A 23,207-nucleotide genomic window follows, 5' to 3' on the forward strand; every position below is an offset into this window, starting at 1 on the left:
ACTGTTTAATGCTGTCAAAGGTTTCCCAACTTTTCAGCCGCATCTTAACGCCCCGTCATGCCATTTAGGCAAAAAAAAAAAAAAAAAGAAAGAAAAAGGTTGACGTGCTTATACACAGACGGGAAATAAATCTCGTTTGGGCCCACTTCCGATCGACGATTATAATCAAATGAAACACTAGAAAAAAAAAAAATCTAAACACAAAATTCAACTGAGAAAAGGCATTGTATTGCATCGCGATATAATATATATATATATATATAATATATAAAAAAATGTATGTCTTTCCGATCCCGACACAAATACACGTTTCCTTCTTAGCACACAGCGGCACAATCATTTCTTTGTATACACACACACATACACACACGGATAAACAAAAATGTTGAATTTTCTTCTTGTTGCTGTATATCTTCAATTTCATGGCATATAGTCCAATTAGATTTTTTAAAAATAATAATAATAGACAAAATCAAAAACGAAAGAGGACACAAGATGATGATAATGAGCGCCTTTAATCAAAAATTAGGGGGAAAAAAAGACGTGGGGAAAAGGGCAGATCACGTGACTAGGAAGACTATACAAATCAAACCACTCCCGTTTTTTTTTTTTTCGTTCCAAGTCGTCATTTTGAAAACCGTCTACATGGAGGAGTTATACACAAGGAAAGAAGTTTTCCTTAATTTTTTTTTTTTTTTGATAATATGCACAAAATGTTACAATAAAAAACAATCCGCAATTATTCCGGATTCTTAAAGATGTATAGGAATTTTTTTGTCTTTTTTTTTGCAATAAAAATTTTTGTTTTTATCTTTAAACAAAACGTTGCGGCTGTTGTTGATGGTTCGAGAAGTGAAAATCCGGCTGCTGCGAGGGCGGCCGAGGAACTCCGTGATGGATCACCAGATGTTGTTGAGCAGCTTCCGGATGCTGATGCAAAGGCGGATATTGATAAGACCAACAGTCTGGGCGTTGCTGCGCGTGTTGCTGATGCGGATGGTGTTGATGATGGTGATGCAATTCCGCTGGATCTTGAACGCTGCTGTAAATGTGCTCGTGTCCGTGATCGATAGACATGTAGCTGTGCTCCAGTCGAGAGTAGCACTGTCCGGAGTAGACGGACGACATTTCGTCACCGTTCGGATCGTGATGGCCGTTGCGGCAGGCGTAAGCGGCCGTGTGCGGAGTGGACGTGTAGCGGCGTGGGATGTTCTGACCGTGTCCGTTGGCCACTTCCCAGTACAGTTCCGATTTGTTGTTGGCTTGTTTGTCCATCATGGCGTCCATCGGAAGCGGATGAGGCAGCGTCCGCTTTCGAGCTCAACAGCGTGTTGGTGGTAGCCGGACTGTTGGTCTGGTACCACAAGCCGTTGCCGGACGAGTGGATGTTGCGGATGTAATGCTGACGAGGGGTAGGATCCGGCAAGTAGTAGCGGATCTTGGGCCAGAAATTGCGTTCGCCCCAACGGATGAGAACGGAAGAACGGAGGAGGAGACTCAATTCCGGATCGGATTGATCGTCGGCCCACGGAGTGAGGAGAACAGCCACCAAATGGGCCCGCGGACGACGCAAGAATCCAGTCAAGGCAGTGCGCACTTCGGGTCGGGTCCACTCGGATTCGATGAACGACTGAGAAATGACCAAGACGATGCGGCGACTGGCAGCCAATCCCAAAGCGAGCGGATCTCCAGCCGAATTGTTGCTGCCATTGCCGCTTGCGGAATGAGTGGGGAAATCTCTGTGCTGAAGGCAGAGACGGAAAGAGGATCCAGCTTCGGCCGAGTGTTCCAATTCCGCTGCCAACACCTGCGACACGAACTGCTCGTCTTTCAGGCTGTAACTGACAAAAGCGTCAAACATCGACTCCTTGCGGCCGGAAGACGAAACGCAAGCGTCCAATTCTTCCGCTTTCGAATCGCAGAGGCGGATTCGATAGCGAGAAAAGATCCAAATGCGAACCGACTGGCGGTAGATGAGCACCAAGACGACGGCAACGACGCCCAGCAAAAAGAGGCAAATTCCGGCAGCCATGACGGGAACGTAATCCATGACGGAAGCGCCGCTGAAACGTGTCACGACGCTGATGGAAGGATTTGCCGAGCAGCTGCGATTAAACTCGTCGAAGCCAATCAACTGCTGGTCGCCCATCAGACAATGAAGTGAATCCGGATCGACCAGCTGCTGCGGATGGGCGGCCAGCCATTGCTGGAAGTCGGCCAAGAAGCGACACTCGCAACTCCACGGGTTCAAACCCAAAGACAGTTGATTGAGATGCGGGTTGACGCCCAACCGCCACAAGGGGAACGTCAGCAGTCGGTTGCCATCCAGCCGGAGGACTTGCAGAGAGCGGAGGTGGACAAAGGCCGTGTCGGAAATGAAACGGAGCTTGTTGTTTTGCAAGTAAAGTTCCCTCAGATGATCCAGCGGTTCGAACTCGGATCCGCGAATCTCTTCCAGTTCATTGTCGGCCAGCTGGAGCACCTGGAGCGCGCCGAGTCCGTGAAACGTGCGATTGCGCAACGTCTGAATCCGGCTTCCATTGAGGTAGAGCGTGCGTAGATTCTTGCGACCGATAAAGGCGTGGCTGGACAATTCAGTCAAGTTGTTGCCGTCCAGGTAGAGCTGAGTGGCATCCATGGGGATGCCTTCCGGCAAATCGTTGAGCGGACCGGCGGAAGCAGAGCAATCGACGATGTTGGACGACCACGTCGGATCGTGATAGCAATTGCATCCGGAAGGGCACGTCATCTCGCAATCGCACGCGTCAAAGTCGCAGCAATGGCACAGGGCAAAGCAGTGAGTTTGGTAGGAGCAGAGAAACTCTTCCGGACGGACATCCACCAGAGGTACGAGCGACGATTCACCAGCCGTCTCGTTCCGGCTGTCACGACGGAAGCTCAAACGGCACGTGATGTCGGCCGCATCGACCAGGCGCGGCTGCTGACGTGATGCGCTGCTCGGCTGGACCAGAAGCGGAAGCCACTCCAATCCGCAATCGCATTCCCACGGATTGTCCCCGAGAGAAATTTCGGGCAAGTCTCGATCGGCCGGCACTGGACTGAGCCACAGAGCAGCTGGATCGAGTGTTTGAAGTTTGTTCGAGTTGAGATCCACTCGCGAGAGATTGGCCTTCTTCAGAAAAGTGTTGGCGGCGATGCTGGATATCTTGTTGTCGTTGACAAAGAGCTGGACAACACTGTCCGGCACGCTGTCGGACGTCAAGTCCGACAGTTGGTTGAAACTGGCATCGATGGCTTGCAAATTGGCCAGCTGGATTTGGAAGTAATTGCCCAATTCAGCCAGAGCGTTCTGATGAATGTCCAGCCATTCGACGTTGGCCGGCAAGAAGGAGTAGTCAAAGAGCTGGATTCGATTGGCCGACACGTTCAGCCAGCGAAGATTGTGCAGGCCGGCGAATAGACCGTTGACGTCGGTAAGGCTGTTGCCGTCCAGCCGCAAGACTTGGAGGCCCGAAGTGCGATCAAATGTCCCGGCTTCCAACTGTTCCAGCTGATTGCCGGCCAAATTGAGAGCAACCAAATTACCCAATCCAGCAAAAGCTTCCTTGCTGACCGTGCGGATGTGATTGTCGGCCAGGTTGAGGCTGTAGAGTTGCTGCCAAGTGGAAGACAAATTGACGGCCCGGGTGATGCGATTGGAAGACAAGTCGAGTGACTTGAGCAGCGACAATTGACCAACAGCTTCCGGAATGGATTGCAAACTGTTACCGGAAAGGTCCAGATCGCGGAGACCGCTGCAATTGCGGAAGGCGTTCTCGCTGATGGAATGGATGCGATTCGAACCGACAGACAGAGAACTGAGGACAAAAAGTCCGCCCAGCAACCGATCGCTAATGATGCTGATCCTGTTGTTGGACAGATCCAGCGTGTGCAAGTTGAACAGCGGCAAAAACGCATCCGCATCGACCGATTCGATCAAATTCGAATCCAAACGGAGGACTTGAAGGCTGGCCAAGTCGCGGAACATGGTCGAATCGATGCGTGTGAGGGCGTTGTGGCCCAAATTCAAAACGACCAGACGTAAAAGTCCGGCAAACGTGTCGCGATGGATGGGACCCAAAGAGTTACGAGACAAGTCGAGCACCTGGAGTTGACTGAGTCCGGCGAAACTGCCCAGCGGCAAAACAGACAAACTGTTTTGATGGAGATCCAGTTCGCGAAGATCGTGACAATCGCGGAAGAGATCCGGTGGCAAAACAGACAGTTCGTTGCTGGATAAGTTCAACATGCGCAGCGATTCCAATCCAGCGAGCGACTGGTCAGCCAAATGAGTCAGTCCGTTGTGCTGCATGGAAAGCGAATGGAGTTTGCGAAGGGCTCGCAGCGCAAGCGGATGAAGTTCGGCAATGCCGTTCCAGCTCAGATCGAGTTCAGTGAGTTCTTGAAGACACTCTTCATCGGCGGAATTGAATCCGAGCGAAGCGACATCGTGGAGCCGGTTGGAAGACAGGTTCAATCCAGACAGGCTGGCCAGCGAGCAAAACAGGCCGTCTGGTGTTGAAATGAGGCTATTGTCGCTCAAATCGAGATATCTCAATTCTCGCATGCCGGCCAACGATTGGTCAGTGAGGGTGAGAGCCATGGCGGGCCAGTCAGTGTTGTGGGTGCGGATGGAGAGCCGTTTGAGTTCGGGAAGACTGGCCAACGAGCCGGGCTGGATGGCTCGCACTTTACACGAAGAGACGCTCAACTGCCTGAGGCGCGGCAATCGTTTGAGAATGTCTCGCTCCAGAGCCGATTCAAAAAAGAGAACGTCGCTGCATTCGATCCGTAGCGAAGTGGCCCGCTCCGGATGAGAAACTCGGGCCAGCTGAGATTCCCATTCAGCCGGCTGGAGCGTCCGCAATTGACAGCGAAGCGAAGATTCGTCATTGCTTTCATCGGCTGCTGGCTGTTGCCATTGGCAACTCGGCACCGACGAACAGTTGACCAGAGCGACAGTCACCAAAACAACGGCCATAATCGAAGACACTTTTGGATTCGACATTTTCGTTGATGTTCTTCTCTACGTGCGTTCACTTGCACACACGACACACACGAAGAAACGCAGACATACACACAACAAAAAACACGGGGGAGAAAAAAAGAAAATGTTCAAAAGTTTTCAAAGGGGAAACAAAAATGTGTTTTTTTTTTTTCTTGGATGGTTGGTCACCAAAACATGTTTGGACAGGTTTGCACTGTTGAGTTGCTGCTAAGCAACAAATAATCGGTGGATTTCACTTTAAGATTTCACAATGTTTCAAGTTTTTGTTTTTTTCTTGGAAATAGAGAACTCTGCGAGAAAACGCAAAAAGAGGACTTGTAAAATACAACAGAAGGTAAAATAGGATTTTGTTTCTAGAAAAATAGGCACGTCCGTTTCGAGGAGAGGACTGGCCACGACTGAACTGTCTAAGCGTTTGCAGTTGAACTAGACTCTTGTTCACACGGGTCCGCCAGAGGGACACCCAAGGTCGGGGTGGGTATGGAAGGGGGACCAGCTGTGTGGTTGTGGGCGGAGTTAAGTCACGAAGAAAAAGAAAAAAAAAAACGGCTGTGGACAAAAAAAAAATATTTTAGAAAGAAAAAGACTTTAAAACACCCCCCCTCCCTTTTTCTTAAAAAACTGAGGCACAAAAAAAAAGCCCCCCCTCCCTACCACATACCACGGAACTCCCTTATTCTACCCTAAATCAAATAGAAAACTAAAAGAATTGATTTTTTTTTAACAAGTAGAAAAGAGCACATTCCTCTTCTTTTCTTACTGTGATGGTATAGGGTGGGTAGGGTGGCTGGATGAAATTTCAATTTTAACTCCCGCCAACGACATCTAGTGTCCATTGTAGCCAAAATCTTAAAATAACTAAAATAAAAAATTCTAACGAAAAATGTTATGCCACAAAAAAAAAGAATTCAAAACAACAACAACAGAAAAATACAAAAAAAAATTTGTACTATAAATAAAAGACAACCGGAAATCTGTGTGAGCGGATATTATTGCACATCTGAAAGTCGCGAGGGTGTCTGCAACAACAGCCGGAGTGACTCGCACACTCATCGGCTTAAGTTTGGCGATTACGCCATTTTCACTGAGGGAAAAAAAAAAATTTACTTGGAAATAGGGAAGCTCATCGTAGGACTGAATTGTCCGTCATGTCGTCATCAACGGATCGTTATAATCCGGCACGAGCCAGCAGCCCAATGGAATTAATCAGAAAACAACACAACCCTCTAGTGAGCAGAGTTATACCCTGTGTACATATACCAAGGACACAGCGTCAATTGAATAAAAAAAAAAAAGAAATCATAATAATGAGATAACAGTGCTGTTACTTATGCACATACACACAAAAACCTATTCGCCGGAAAGAGATTATTGGCCAATGTTTTTCTATTTCGTGAAGGATTTTTGTTTAAAAAGAAATAATCCGTAAAAAATTTGGTTTAAAAAATAAAAATCTTGTCCTTGTCAGAGGTGACTAGGGAAATGGACTTGTGCTGCCTATTTTGACATCTATTTTGTTTACTTTTTTTCTTGGTAGGCACGCGCTCTGACGCTAATCAACTATCCCAATCCGTTACGTAAGATGGACGGCCTTTTAAAAGCTATTTTCTTCTTTTTTTATCTGATCACCCGAGAGACATCAAAAACGGAAAAGGATACAACTCGAACCTACAGGGCGTCCAATTCAATGATCCCATCATCTTTGTTTTGTTTCTTTTCTTTTAACTCCTACACTCAAATAAAAAGCCGATTAAAACTTGTCAGATTAGTTGTGCATCAGACTATCCACCTTTTTCTTTGTTTTTTTCATCTGAAATGTTATTCGTCGTCACGTCCGGTAGTCCGACAGCTTCTAAAAAAAAATGTTAAAAAAAGGAAAATATTTATTGATTTGCTTGTCTTGTTATTTATTCATAACATACGCTTTGTTTTCAGGAGGAAAAAAAAGAGGACAGCGGAATGTTATTGTCCCTTTTTCTGGAGGAATGCCTTTGAGAAATCGAAAAACAATTCGCGTCTGGTCGTGCGGATTGATTCGTTTTTTCTCTTCCGCTTTCCTACCTCTTGTGCGCATTGCGAGACTTGTCGCATCCTCTCGACAGCTGGATGACTTTTTCATTTGGGCGAGGACGAAACACCAATAAACAAGGGACAGACGTCGAACTGAAAAATATGAATAAAGGCACAATTGTGTCGTGAATTGAATCACACGAAAAAAGAAAAAAAAATTCAGTCAACCGGATATAAATAGCAAAGGGGGAGGGGGGGCAAAAAAAATGATGAAAGCAGAGCACGATTCCGGACCTCCACCCAATTTTGCGGGAAGCTGTCGTCTGACTGGAACTATTGCTTCCTATCCATCGAACCCGCATCGGACCTCATTCTGTTTGAATTACACAAGTCAGTGGAAAATAATGGCAATTTCATCATGTCGCTAGATGTCACCTACAAAGAAAGAGAGTAACACATTGAATAAAACGTAAGTAACAAAAAAAAAAGCCAAAGTAGAACTTGAAAAAAATATACCGATTCCGGCGGATGTCCGAGGCAGAATGACAGTTGCCCCGCTGCTCATCGTTACGGCCATTAGCTAATGAAGGCGTCCATGAAAGGCCAACTCTTGTGACCTGCACACATCAACTACGTACTTACACAGCAGTTAGTTGACATTAGAAAGCCAAGTTCTAAACAAGTTCAAAAGCTTCGAACTGCATATTCTCTCTGAACACCAATATGGTTAACGCTTAAAGGATTTGATGGCGTCACACAAAAAGAAAAGTTGCTGTAGAGAAACAGAACAAAGTGAATGTGACCATAGTTAACGAACTCACAAAAAAAAAAAAAAGGGCCATACGGTAAAGAGAAGATAATACGTCATGCGGACATGGATGCCGGAACGGAATTCCGGGCGACATGGCGGAAAGGAAAGAGTCCAATTAAAAATCAAAAGAGCCACACACACACACACACGCGCCAGATACCTATAATAACTTGTGTGTAATACCTTCTTAACTGGCCAAAGTATTTAACTGTAGATAATCTTTAATTAGGCTAACGACCTAAGTTACATAAATCGTAAGCTCAAAAAAGTGTTTTTTAATTGCAGAGTTAAAATAAATCCAAAGTTGCACGTGTGGGGCTTTTTTTCGTCCTGTCTTTTACAGATGAATTCACTTCTCGTTAGGGTCTCAACACTTTCGTTTTTGGACATGTCGAATTGTCAAGCTCGTTATTCGAGATTATAGTCTGCTATCCGGGAGCAACGAGGTGTGCACAAGTATGAACCGGTTTTCTTATATTCCATTCCCTAACTATGTAAACAAGAATTTCCCATTATCAACTAATCCTCATTTTTTTTGTTTTTCTTTTGTTTCTTAACTCTCACAACATTTACTTTTTTTTTTCTTAAATTGAAACCTTGGAAAAATCCGACAGATATTCGTCTTTTTTTTCTCGTCCAATTATTTCCAGAGTTCCATACTAATTCGATTTACAATTGAGACATGTCTGAATCATTAGATACACGAAACATGTCGAGGACTGTATCGTTTTTCAAAATCTCGTAATACCTATTCAACTCATAATCTATTAGACCTATATTATAATTACGTACCGAAATGGAGGCCGTGAATCTCGAACTTAGTCGAACAAAAGTAAAGTTGTTGAGATAGGGGATGACGTCATTCTCGTGAGTCTCTCGTTACACACTTGTTTAACCATCAGGATCTCATTTACGAAAACTCAGCAAAATTTCCTTCTCGTTTAGTAGAAACAGCAGTCGTGCATGCACGCCCCGGGCGAGAAAATGGACACCATTTTTTTTTCTTTTTCTCTGACAACTGCGCAATTTTTCTTTTTTCTCTTTTTCACAAGACAAACATTTGTTTTCCCTTTCCCTTTTAGTATCGGGCAAAGAAGAAAAGAAAAATATGTCGCCGGAAGTGAGGATTAACTAGTCCAGTCCCTTATTTTTTCAAACACATTTTCTTTTTTTGCAACAAGTTAACAATGCTCCCAAGGCTAATTTTTCTCTCTCGTTGTTTTCTTGTCCATCCTCCCCAAAATTCTCTGAACGTGTGCCATCCGGTGGCCAATGAAAAACATGAGCTCTAATTTAACCTTGGTTACTAAGTCAATGTGCAACAGACAAAAAGCCAAAAGGTTTTTCGAAGAGGCAAAAAATCGAAAATGGTGAAGTACAAGGTTGTGACATTGCTCCATAATCTTTTATGTTTCCATTTCATTTGTTTAATAATTCTGTTTGACTCAGCAAAGGGTACTAACAGACTTAACTGTGTAATACAATCACATTGATGTACGGTAATTCGAGTTTTAAAATATAAAAAAAAAAATGAAATCAAATGGAAAAGAAAAAAGTAGACTTGGCACAGTAAACAGCAACTATCGTCCCAGTACTATCTGCTTTGATTACCGATTAGGCCGTTCTCGAATTTCGTGTGCGTCGCCGTCGTGATGTGTTACTTGAACTGATTTTGGCTCGCAAGGCCGAACACTACTCATTTTACCATTTCAAAGAAACTGCAACGAAAATGTGAGACAAAACTGAAACACTTTCTTGTTCGTGATGTTTTGTTCGACTGTCGTTACGTCGCTTAGAGGCATTTCTTTGAATAAACAAGCAAGAAAAATCAAGATGTATTGACAGAAATAAATGAAAGTATTGCCCACTACAATAATTACAATAGGTGAGGCGAAAATCTCCAACAAACGGCCACGCCATTTTGCTTTTTTGTATTCATCAAGGTTGATAGCCTTTGGGCGCCATTTTCTTGTTCACCTGCCCAACCGTCTGTAATACTTTTGGCAGCTCTCTCGGCCGGACAAACAATCTAATGAATAAAGCTTGCAGCTAAAAAAAAAAAAAAAAAACAGGTAACTCTTTGTTTTTCGTAGCTTCTGGTTAGAAAAAAATAAAGTTCAGTGTTTTTTTTGCCTGTGATGATGAATTGTTGTTTGACTTCATCACGTCGTCACCTCTCTTGACCATATACGCAGATCGTTACCTTGACGAAAAGAAAACAACCAATTTTCTTTGGAGATAAAAGTTAAATCACATTTTCTTCTATCGTTTGGAAAGTATGACAGATTCGATTCGGAGTTCCAGTTTAATCATTAAACACACGATTACCAATTGTTTCAACAAAAACAGAAAAAATTCGGACACTTTAGAAAAAATTGTTGGCATATCTCTTTATACGGACGTTTTATTTCACAGTCCAAACACGAAGGGGAAGAAGAAAAAAAAAGAAAACCAATGGCGGCGGTTGGCGGTGGCGGTTTCTTCGGTGGTGAATTAAAAAATAAAGAATTTCGGCTTTTTATTATTTTCCGCCCTTCAAGATTTTTATTTGTGTTATCCCTTCTGTGCCTATCTTTGCCCTGATTGATGAGGCCACAACATTTTTTTTCTTTCTTCGATGATGACGACTTTTATACGCCAATGGAGTCTCGGAAGCAACCGCTGTTTTTTTAATGAGGTCGCCCCGTGTGTCTTTTTTTTTTAAGAAGCCGAATCATTGGCTGCCATCCATCTCGTCATTGAATCCATGTCCGCTGGCCCGATACGTCAACGTCAATAGACACAACAACATGGAAGAGTATATAGGCACGCCGATATATATTGATGTAAATAAATATCTCTTTTTTTTTTTCTTTTTGCTGTGTGTGTGTGTGTGGATGGGACGTTGTTGGGGGGGTTATGCTAATCAGGTATGCATCATCCATCACCAGTGGTGCGCCATCAACCGTAAACATTGAACAGCTCTATACGGAAAATATTAAAGAGAAAAGAAAAAACAAAAAAGAAAAGTAAAAACAAAAATCAACCTTAAAAGACCAATCCTATTTTCTTTTAAAGAGACATTTTCTCGAGAAAAAGGAAGTATGTTGAAATTCCCTGAATCATCGATTTTTTATTGTGTCAAATTGTATACTCTATCAAATGCAATAATTGAACAGTAGCTACTGGATTTACGCCTACAAGAGCTGGCATAATCGCTTGACTGAATTCTGTCTCGGTTTACCACCTGTCAAATCAATTAAAACTAAAGTTTCTTCTTTTTTTTTTTCATCATAAATCGAAATTTGATACTAGAAAGAAAAAAAAGAGATGGTGTGAACCGAACAAATTTAATTGCTCCATCATAATAAAACGAAAAAAAAAAATAATAATAGGCATTAATAGACGACAAGTTTTTCAGGGTGTAGTTGATATACCTGGCCGGATCGAATATTTTCTCAATAATGCGATGGGGAGAAAATGATAACCAAATTTGAATACGCATGTAAAAAAACAAAAAAAAAAAAAAACAAGAAATGAAGGAATATGCACCAAACACGGCCATCAAGCGCGGGGAAAGAAGATTGGTCGAGACAAGAACAACAACAAAATCAAGAGACGAAAAATGAGTTGGACAACCAAGAGACGTTGACTGTGAAAAATAAAAGTATATATAAGGAGCTTCTTTGCTCACTCGTTGCTGTAGAAATGTTTCTCATCCTTTTGGTAGGTTCTTTTCTTTTCCACATCCAAGTCACGCTCACCACGTCACGGTCCATTATACGTCGGGCCACTCGAGCGGAATCGTGCCTTCAAGGCTGGCAAAGACCAACATTTTTTTTTATTTTCTATTTGATTCAGTAAATATATACGCCTAAATCTAACAAGACTTGCGTGACAAAATCATCCCCCACTGCTTTTCTTGGTTATTCATTCAAGAAAATAGAACGACCACAAAATGAAGATTGAATAAAATGACTAAATTACACCACATTTGCCCTTTTTTTTTCTCTCATTTCGCATTTCACGCTGTTCTATTCTTGTTTCACTTTTCACACCTTGTCAAATAAGGAATTCCGGAAGAAGATATTTAACGAACGTGTTTTGAATAATCCTCGAGCTTTGCGCGCCCACACATTTCAATGTAAACGTTAATTCTATTTTACGAATAAAATGCGGTCAGCACACTGTGGGGGGGGAGAAAAGGGTAGTAAATAATGGATCGGTAGACTATGTGTGCACGTTCCAGTCGCAGCTCCGGTGTCCCTCCTCCATTACCCGTCGTTCGTTTGTTTTCTTTTCGTCCCTCGTGATATCCTTCTCTTTACATATGCGACAGATGCAGTCGACAATAAGAAGTTGCTCCCATTTCTTTCGATAACAAATCGTTTTTTGTATTTTTTTTTCCTACTTATTCTTTTACTTAACAAACACATCCACTATAACAAAGTTATCCTCTCTCCTTAATGGAAATCAAGTTGATTAATCTAGTTTTTCGGATTCTCTCTTTTTTGTTTTTGTTTTTTAAAGACTGATGGTTCTAAGCGACAACCGACTTTCCCCGCAAAAAACCGTGAGCAAAGGGACGTGTCCCGATTGGGTTCTCTACGTTAATTACGAACGAGTGAGGATCTGAAAGAAGAGAACGCAGACAAAAGAGAAGGAGGGGACGAATAAAAGATGACACGCCAAGGCGGCCAAGCTGAAGGAGCTAAAAGAATAAGATTTAAAAGAAAAAAAGATGGGAAACGGACAAGTCGAGTGGTTCGTTACTGATCAAACGACCAGCGGCCTCTCTTGATGAACGTCGGCGTGACACACACACACACACACCAGGTCTATGCCAAATAAAAACAAGGCGAATCAAAAGAAATTTCTTTAAAAAAAAAAATGATGAATATGAAAAGAGACTTTTGATGATATTTATCTTTCGTTGAATATTATTTCTTTTCATGTGTCTCTCTCTTTTTTTCTATTGTGCCAGACGACAAATGAAACACAAATAATCGCGATGCTTGTCATCAAACGGGGACGTATATACACGCTCATATTGCTGTATAGGACAAACTTGAAGACGTCGCAAGTTCATCCAGTATACGAACACACTTAGCGTGGACGACTGGATGACACCAAGAGTCAAGTATAGCCAATCAGAATAGGCAAAATCTTTTTTAAGACGCAAAAAAGTATTTTTTTTTCCTCATCATTATTTTGCTTCGTGTCCCCTATTGTTCCGTTTTTTTTTTTTTTTTTAATTGTTAATAACTTTTCGTGTAATCAGCAAAAGAAATAAAATGATGGAGAGCGCGGGAACGTGGACCGTGACTCGTTCCCTTCGATTATTGATCAAGTTCACGAAAACCGGTCAGCTTTCATTCCAACCATGTGATTGAATAACAGTCATTTTTTTTTTTAAGCATGTCTTCAACCAAACGATGACCGTTGCCCAGTTATTGCTGCTGTTCTATTGGATCAGTTCCGAATTCCGCACCGTCTCTTATAGGTTTTCCCAAAGTGGATATCGATCCCTAAGTGAGGGAGAGAGAGAGAGAAAAAACAAAGTCATTCGATACAATTTCGGGTGCCGGGACAAATAATCTCTTCTTTCGTCTTTATGTTTTAGTCGCTAATTGAAAAAAAGAACGTTCATATCATCGTTTTTTTTTTTCGTTTTGTTTTATGTACGTCTTTTTCCTACCATCTTATAGACGTTTATCCCACACATTTCTATATCCCTTTCTTCCAAGTTCCCCTTTCAGTCGTGAGCATCACGCGTCTTGTTATATTGCTCCAGCTCAGTCATCACTTTGGTTCTAATCAGTCTAATTAGTTTTCCACGCCCCACACACACACACACACACACACAGACAGACAGACGTAAGAGCCCAAAGACGCTACCGCGGACTTCTGTTTCCCATCGTACGCCAGCTGCTATTAAATACGTTGATGCTTGTACAGCCGACTATGCGCTAATGGCCGACATATTCATTTCTTTCAAAAACAAATGACTATCATAGATTTGTATAACTACCTCGCCCGCATTTTTATAATTCGAAAGAATTTTTAAAAGCTCGTCCGTAAGTTGGCTGTTGTTGAAAACGCGCATAGATGCCCCGAGGCGTTTGCGAACGCTACACAATCAAATCTCAAAGTTGAAGCACCCAAACGCAACTGTAACGGCGAGAATATTCGTGGAATTGTGACTCACAATTATTCAAATGTCTTTTTGTTCGATTTTCGTGCATTCGTGAACGAGCGATTGTGTGGCTCTCTGGACACATTTCTCAACGCACACAGCACAAGTATAGACGCAAGAATTGCGCTTGCCCTATAAGGCACACACACACACACACACACACACGTGATTTCCGAGAAAGAGAAAAAAAGTTTTTCTTCTCTTCTTCCCGATCTGACAGTCAATATACGCAACTGTTTTCGAACGCTTTTCAAACTTGGGAAACTTTCCGGGAGCTGTCCCGTTCGATATATCCTGTTACACTTGTATATGTATATTTATTTATTCGATGCGCCGTGTAGTTGTTGTGCATCAGTCAAGGGAATTCGTTGCCATGTTCCGTGAAATGTTGGAACTCGCGTAACGGTACATTGCCAAACGTTATATCAAACTTCAGTCTGATGTGTGTTTGTTCGGACAAACAAATGATGCCTATCCCAATATTATGCAAACGCAACATCTTTTCGTGTCCTTTTTTTTTTTTTTTTTAATAAATTCCTGCATCATTAGAAATCAGAGTCTATACATATTATTTTCAGAGAATAGTATTTAAAAAGAAATGGATGGGATCAAATCAAAAAAGGGACATTTTTGGACAACTTTTGATCCTTTCCCTCGGACGTCTAGACTTTTGTTGTTTGCATAGCAACTCAAGACGTCAGAGAGAGTGAGCAGCTAGAGCTGGAATGACAAGTCAAAAAGGAATAGGTCGGAGAGATGTAGTAGCAAACGACAGAAACAAGCAAAAGGACTGAGGGTGAATAAATAAAAGAAAACACAGAAATCGATAATTCACCAGTGTGGATCTTTCATATCGCCTCCTCTCTTCATAGTTCATCCCTCAATCGTTTATTTTCCAAGTTCTCGATAGCATTCCAAAAACATAAACTAAAAAAAAAATATATATTTTTTTATATTTTTAGTTCATCTTGTTTTTGTTTTTTCCCCCCCAAAGTTTTCTGACGCAAAGGGAAGTCGAGAAATTCTCTCTCCGGATTGAGATCCATTTCCTGGATATATCTATATAGGCAAACGTATCCCATACTACTACTACAGATAGAGAAAAACATTGCTATATACAATAGACCCCTTCTGTGCGGATATATAGCCTGAAGGCTGCTCTCTTTTTCAAGCGATGCGGATTAAATATACATAGCGGGGTCACATCCGCCAAAAACAAGTCCTTCCGGCGTAAACACTTCTTCTTTTTTTTTTTTCTTTTGGGGGCTAACCATTTTTCGCCCATGGTATATACACACAGATGAGGATGGCGGTTTCCGTCCGGTAACTGGCAAACATATATATATATACGGTATCTATACGCAATATATACATCACTAAAGAAGACAACACACTTTTGTCTAGACCGACGAAAAACAAAAACAAAACAAAAAAACATGGCAAAACATATATCCTCGTTTTGAAAGGACACGTGTATATCGATATGATCTGTCGCAGGGTTTCTCAGTGTAGCGGAGAAAATGCTGGAACTTGTACAATGTCCCTCCTAGCGTATCATCGTAACATATCGACGACAAACAAATAAGAAAAACATGCATTAAGTATTTCCTTTTTTTTGTTCTATATCCGACATGTCCGGCACATATCCGATCTCGCATAAACTGCGCACACATATACAACACACAGCACCAGTAGATCTATATATACACGCTTTTATGTGAGGTATAATTTAATCCAATCATAAAGTACACCATTAATCCCACCCCTCAAGTATGCCATCCAATCTTCTCTCCCCTCTCTAAAAAGAAGAAGAAAAAAAAAAAAGCCACGAGACATAAAATGATGTCACAAGTTGACAGATCAAGAAAGGGTGTGGCCAGCACAGTCATCTTTCGAATTCCTAATATTTTCGGATGGCCCATAAAGAATAACACTACTTGCATAGATTACCCGCCTTTTTATTTTCGTATCCTATAAAACTAAACCACATTTATTAGATAAACAGGAAGACTCTGACCCAAATGTTTAACACACGACAGCCAGTGTCCGTCTTCATCGTTCTGGAACATTTTGGAGGCCAATAAATCCCCCCATTTTTTTTTTTTAGCAAATGTGAATTAGCCTTTTTGTTTTTTCATCAGGGCGTTCATTGCAATGCCACGTGAAAGCCGTTCTCTTTTGTCCGATACAAACACACACGTCCCTTTAAAAAAATAAAATAAAAAACTGGGATGAAAAAAGAAAAGAAATTACATCCGATGGCTTTTGATGTCTACCCTCTATAGCAATTCTTCTTTAATGGCTGTCGTTATATCCCCCCCCCCTTACTATATTATAGGCTATAGATATCTCTCTATCTATACAAGTGTGTAGATGTCGTTTGTATGGATGTCACTTTTTTTTTTCTTTCTAGCCGTGCTCCATAAATGCGGAACTGTTGGATAGTAACTTTTCGCTTGACTTGATTTTTTCAAGTGATTTCTTTTTTTTTCAGAGGCAGCACTATATCGCTCATTTGGCAGCTAGATATGCGCTACATTGGGCGATCTCTCACGCTCCAGTTCAATTGCTTGCCAGCATTTGAAAACTGCACGGATCAAAGTCCATTTTCACTTTATTTTTTATCCCTTGATTTCCTTACGCCAGACATCAAGATCTTCTTCTTTTTAGTTTGAGCTATTTAAGAAGATGGCGATCCCCCAAAAAAGTAGGTTAACCTACAGCGTGACAGCACGCGACCGAATGTATAAAAAGACATGAAATAGCGATGCGGAATCATGATGGTCGATGCTCTTTTCTTTTTCTTTTTTTTGTCCCGCTATAGTCTCTACAAAACGACCACTAGATCCTTGTCAGTTGATTGGATAGCTTGGCCCAACTTGAGAGAGATCCCGACTCCAAGCGAAAAAAAAAGTAAAATCTAACAAAAAAAAATAAAAGAGCTGGAAGATTAGACGATGTTTGGAGCTCGCGGGAAAAAAAAAGGCTCAACCTCGAGGCTGACATTCACGAAATTGGAGAGCTTGGGTAGCGGCAGTTATTTAGGATTAAATTGTGACAACTAGATGGGGAAAAATGACGTCATTCCTTCCGCTTCCACTCATCCGCGGCTATACCAAACCACGCTACATTATACAATATCATCATCTTTTCCCTCCTTTTTTCCATGTCTATACATTTATTCTTTTTTTTTTTCGTACTGTATTATTCTTTATCCCCTCCTCACTTCATCCGACATCCATTACCATCACTCAAAACCCAAAAACTGTTTGACTTTGTTTTCATTGTTGTTTTTTCTTTTTTCTTTGAAAAATAAAAATTGGAATTGAACTCGCTTTTAAATTATTCTTGAATTCCATGCATTTCTTCGCATTACGCTCAACAACAAATCTCATTTTCTCACAACCAATTAAATAAATTTCTCTATTGATTCAAGTCTTCTTGTAAACGAGCTCCCACAAACATACCGAAAAAATGATTCTATAATGGCACTCTGTCCAATTAGTATATATATATATACTAAACAGACGTAGTGTTCCAGCAAATAGCCGTTATGTCTATATCCAACATTCATTTTTGTATTTGATTTAGAAGCACACGGACGATAGTTAAACACAACCTTCTTTCACGAAGACACAATGCCTCTTTCTGTACTACTAGCCGCACCGGCTTTCCACGTCCAATGTTCCCACTTCAATGTGAACGCATGATTGCATCACTAGCTATTAATGCGTTCTCTCTCTCTCTCTCTCTGTGTGTTCTCCATTTTCCATGTTTCCACCAAGTGCACAGACAAGGAGGGGGCATCCCTCTTCATGTCTCCCCCACTTGAAAAAAAGCTGCTAACAATATATATATACTGTGCGTATGTGTCCGTGCAGATGTACGGAATTGCTGCTCTGTTGTGGTGTATATATGTATATATACGTGTATATTATATTCTCTGGGTTTGTTGTTGTTTGCTGTGATATGACTGAAGCCCCAAAGCCCCCAAACCATCGAGCTCTGGTAAATACAGAAGTAATAACAGCAATTGTATATAGCCAATCTGGGTCATTGTGTGTAGTCCACATTGTCGGGATTTTGGTACGTGCGTGTGTGCAAACTAACAATTTTTTATCAAAGTTGAAGTAAGTCGTTTTTGTAAAGATTGCTTTGTTTAAAATGTATCGTAACCGGGTTATGTGATGTCTGTGCGGGAGGTTATGAAAAGCGACGAAAGACATAAGCCTCCGAATATGTTTTGAGAGACTCATTCGAAGTGTCAATTAGTGTTTCAAACGCTCGTCTACATTTTCGATCCTTACACATTTTTTAATTACTTTTTTGAAATGTAGAAACTTCGTAATGCACTGACAAGTCAGACGTTCCCATCATCATTTGTAATTCAAAGTTAATAATTTTTTTTCTTCCGACCGACAAGGACAGCCAAGCGTTTAGGAAACCCATCCATTTGTCATCACATTATTCCACTAGATGACGCAAAACGCTTGCGTTCCAAATAATAATAAAAAAAGAAGAAAAGAAATGTGTGTTCAAACAGACGAAGAACGCCTTTAACGACAGAGTTATTAGTCTAACAGACGTGGTTTAGCGTGCGCTAGTCGTCAATATCCGAAATTCAAACCGTAGCGCGTACAAGCGAACAAAAAGTCCGCTCTATACATCACGTAACTGCACTACGTCGTGAGAACCTGGGCACGGGAAATTTCACTTCTTTTTCATATTGCGTGTACCGCCGTTCGTTCTTCCGCAAAGGGTAGCGTGCGGATGCTTTTGTCGTCCATCTTGTACCGTACAAGCGACGAGGGATGGGGAGGGAGGATATATAGAAACACAGCACTTGAGAGTTGATCCCCCCTCCCCACCAACGATGGATGGGGCGGATGAACCAGGCATGTACACTAAATCCTTAAAAATAAAAAAGACTATGGAATAATATATTGCCAGGGTCTATAGAAAGAGGAAAGAAAAAATAGTTCTTCCGGATGGATAGCCTCGATCCGTAGCGCTAATAACACAAGTCCTTATGTCTGTCTCTATTACGCAATAGAGACGATAGAAAATTCTCGTTTCTATCGAAAATGAATTTTAATGATTCTACTTCACCCATAGCATCGTTGATAAATGATAATAAATGATTATATTACGCAACTAGTTTAACACAATAAAAAAAAAAAAAAACAGTAAAGTCTCAATCGCTTATTGTGTATACGCTGCGCGGATCGGATATCAACGCAAAAAATGATCGCGCAGTCTGAAAGGATCGACGTCCGAACACGTCAGCCGTCGTCAGCGGCTCTAGATTACACACACTGCCACTGTATTTATAGCGAAAAAGTTGTGTTTCTTTAGCCCTTGCACGATGGCCAAATAGCGTGCAAGCTGACCAGTCATCATCTCTATTCCCAGTATACAATCCAGTGAAAGAAAAAGAATTGCAAAAGAATAAAAAATAAGTCTATTCAACTGGCCGTCTATCAGCATCAGATTTGTTTCAATCGAATTTGACTGACCTCTACCTTTATATTGTCCTGTTGGAAAATAAACAAATTTTGTTTTTTTGCTATCAAATTGTCGTACCGCCTCAATGATGCTGTCCCATCGTCATGCAATCCCCCGTCCTTTTTTTTTTTTTAAAGTCGTTACATCTCCTTTTTACACAACGTTGTACACAACACGTCACTATATCAAGTCTATATCCACCGGCCAACAGCAAATAAATTCAAACGCAAAATAAAGAACGGATACACGTTCTGGAAAATAAAAGGGTATTAAAATAAATGTAATAGACTTTTGAAAGGGAAGAAAAAAAATCCCATCAAAAGAAGAAACACAAACAAAAAGAACGTGCTGGAATCTGATGTTCAATCCGCAAAGGGAAAAAAAAAAAATGTTTCCCTCCTTCGATCGAAAGAGGAGCTTCAAAGGCTCACGAAAATGTCTCGTTTTCTTTTGTTTTCTTCTCTTATTTAAAAATGTAAATAAATGTCCCCATGTCGTCAATGCCGGACGGGCAAACTATAAAATAAGGATATATTTTTTTTTGGGGGGTTGAGGGGAGAAAAAAGTGGAAACGCACTAAACATAACGACGGCCCTTTGTTTTTCAAGAGGCCACCCCTTCGGCTGGCCCCAGTTTGACGCTGGCCATGCGCATATAATTTGTATAACTGACGGGGTATATATTTAACAAGGGTAGATACGACAATTCAAACCTCTGATTTTGAATCAGCTAAAGGAAGAATATAAGTCGTTGCGTGTGTCTGGGGGCGGGGGGGGGTTAGAGGTTGTTGAAGTGGTTGGATTAAAAAGTGCGCAAGAGTAAAAAAATAAATAAATAAGAATCGAATGTTTCGCCACTCGAAAAAGAGTCACGTGTCGCTAGTCACGTGTCCTAATTAAAAAGCAGCAAAGATTTCATGTGGGCCCAATCTACTTGATAATCAAAATGCGCATGAAAAAAAAATTCGAAAGTTAAACTGAAGATGAAAAAGTTGGTTCGATGACGTAAAGAAAAAGCGCGGTTTGATCTCCCGTAATGACTAAAGGCTATTGTTAAAACAGAATAAAGTATACCTGTTATGTGTACTGGGAGACCTGAAGGAGTCTTGTTATTACGCCCACCTCCCTCCTCCTTTTTTTCTTCTTCCCCAGCTACCGTTCGATATGACGTGATTAGCCTCGTTACACGTCGCCTACAGTTGGTACGTGAAAGGCTCGTAGTCTACCGACCACTTATCGAAGAGTATAACAAATACGTAACCTTTTTTGAACTTATCATCAATCTAGTGGCTTTGTTATAAACGTGATACCTCAAGTTTATATTGCGTTTTTTTTTCTAAACTAGTACAATGAAGAAAAGATGTAAAGAGAAATGTCTCTATTAACTGAGTGATGCTCACGAATGTCAAATGTTTTAATTTTAGCGTACACGATAAATGGCTGAATTTTGAAACAATGCGATGTACATAAGCCTGGCTTACACAATTCAACCAGCCAAACGAGAATTTGCATGCAAAATTCAACAAATGTCTATGATATTGCTGTATAGAGAAAGACTATTAAAAAGCATCAACATTACTTTGAAATGGATAATAGTTCCCAGAGATCGGTGATAAAAGTTTTGGAACGAGCGGCTGAACGGCGCGTCATAGACACTTTATCCACACAAACGAAAAGTTTTCTTTTCCCCTTTGGATAAAGCGTTGGTCTTTTTGTGTGTGTGTGTGTGTGGGGCTATTACCTCATCAAAATAACTTCTTCTCACGATTTAAAAAAAAAAGGGAATAAACAGCCAAATGGGAAGGAACGTGCTGCAAGCGTTCGGGAACTTTCATCCGGAATGCATATATTTATTCACACACACACACACACACTGTACACACACATAGGCTGTATACATCGACTCTCTCTCTCTCTTTCTGTTGAATTCATGTGTGCCTCAAGTCATCTGACTAAGTGCTGCCGGGACATATATAAAGAAGGTTCTCTCTTTTTGCCCCACGTCTTCCCTCAGAATCTGGACCAGCTGTGCACTCTTCTCTATAATATTCTATATGCATATCTGCCTTGTATTTCTTAAACAGTGTGTTTACCCCTCTAAAGAAAACAACATGAAAGTCAACATTTTAATTCCATTGATTCGCGTTATTGACATTTAAACATAACACGTAGCGAAGGAAATCATTTTAATTGTGCGTCACTCTATATGACGTTGCCGTGTACGGACGCCGAGCAAAGTCAATTTTCTTTATGGATTTTACAATCGACCCCGGACTGAAATAAACCCGTTTTCGTGCGGCACGAGCCCCAAACTCGGCAGCGATAGGCATCAGCATATAGTAGTCATCGCTGTACGTTACGACTTGATGGATCGCATCGAAACTTTTCATTTTTTTTTTTCTTTTTTTCTTTCAAGCTTTAGCCATTGCCCGTCAGATCTTTTATTCGAATCAATCAATTTTCCTTGTTGATTTCAGCCATATCTTTACCCGCAAATGTGTACACAACAACCTTATAAAAAAAAAGCATTCGGCTTCCGTGTTTCAATGGACACACACGTCAACAACATTCCCAGCTTTTAACGCGTTGAATGTTGATAGAAAAATGAGGCACCAGCAAGAGCACACTCTGAAAAACTATAAAAAGAGGGGGAAAAAAACAAAACACGATATCGATTTCGGAATCGTGAAAATGAACTGATCCGCAACGCCACCGAGAGAGGGGAGTGTCAATACGGGGACGCATCACACTGCGCCTATACGGTAGTACACAGCTGTCGAATCAAGTCAAATAAAGAGATAGAGAGAATATACAAAAGAGGAGGCCATGGACAAAAAAGAAAGAAAAAAAAAGAACGAAGAAATAAATAATGAATCGATGGATTGAAGAGGATGTGCTGGGAGGGCTACACAGGCAAAAGGAGGGAGGAAAAAAAAAAGCGATTCAATAGCCTATCGCCACGTTCCATCAGCTTCTTCTTCTTCTCAATCGTCTTTGCACTTTGAAAGAGAAGGTGGGGGCGGGGATGTGGCACAAGAGTAGATATAGGGAGGGATTTGGGATATATTCAGAGAGGATCGACCGATTGAATCACATCGTCGGCTGCACACTCCAAGCTTCTTCTTTTTCCTTCTTTCTTCTTTTCTTCTACTTCCTCTCTACATCCATCAGCTGATCACTTGATGGATAAATCCATCCGCACCCACCCCACCGCGGATCCAACACGGGTCGTGATGCAACATCGTATACACGCACAATCGGCTGCTTTCTCTCTCTCTATAGTGAGCTAGAGCTGCTTTGTATATGTGTACAACTTTCTTCCCCAGTTAGTTGTGTGTGATGTCTCTCCACTTTTCGACTTATTCAATCGACACGTTGGGGAGGGTTGTAAAAAAAAAAAAAAAAGGGAGGCGACACATTCTTCTCTTTTGATTCGGAGTGTCGCGCCGATTGATCAAAGCAAGCCGCCAGGGCGTCCATCTACACATGGGGAAGGAAAAAAATAAATAAAAAGGGATGTATCCCCCCCCCCTCCTACTTCTGATTTTCTTCACTTGGTCGGACACCCCGTGCAGCACTTGAATCTATTGACTCAATTCACGATCGAATTGATGGTGACAACTGTGTGTATGAATATATTTCTACGACTCAGCAGATTAAATACAAGAGCGAGAATAGAAAGAAGACCAAGTGCGTCGG

General features: G+C 41.5%; 1 protein-coding gene and 1 long non-coding RNA gene across 4 annotated transcripts; one reads left to right on the top strand and one right to left on the bottom strand.

Annotated features, from left to right (window-relative positions):
- Positions 1-206: 206 nt before the first annotated feature.
- Positions 207-5,511, bottom strand: LOC116916946 (toll-like receptor Tollo). Its single transcript, XM_045170066.1, is given in 2 exon segments — positions 207-1,314; positions 1,316-5,511. Coding segments are annotated over 2 exon segments (4,194 nt in total). The 5' UTR covers positions 5,009-5,511; the 3' UTR covers positions 207-813.
- Positions 5,512-8,134: 2,623 nt separating this feature from the next.
- On the top strand, positions 8,135-10,998 carry LOC116916957. Of its 3 annotated transcripts, XR_006643761.1 has the most exons (4): positions 8,135-9,714; positions 9,773-9,901; positions 10,025-10,105; positions 10,179-10,998. It is a non-coding gene; the product is annotated as an uncharacterized LOC116916957 (long non-coding RNA). The 3 variants fall into 3 exon arrangements; XR_006643760.1 differs by having other exon boundaries at positions 9,203-9,714; positions 10,025-10,998; XR_004390957.2 differs by lacking the exon at positions 10,025-10,105 and having other exon boundaries at positions 9,205-9,714; positions 10,107-10,998.
- Positions 10,999-23,207: the final 12,209 nt, after the last annotated feature.

This window comes from Daphnia magna, linkage group LG2 (assembly GCF_020631705.1).
Source record: "Daphnia magna isolate NIES linkage group LG2, ASM2063170v1.1, whole genome shotgun sequence".
NCBI classification, from domain to species: Eukaryota; Metazoa; Arthropoda; class Branchiopoda; order Diplostraca; family Daphniidae; genus Daphnia; species Daphnia magna.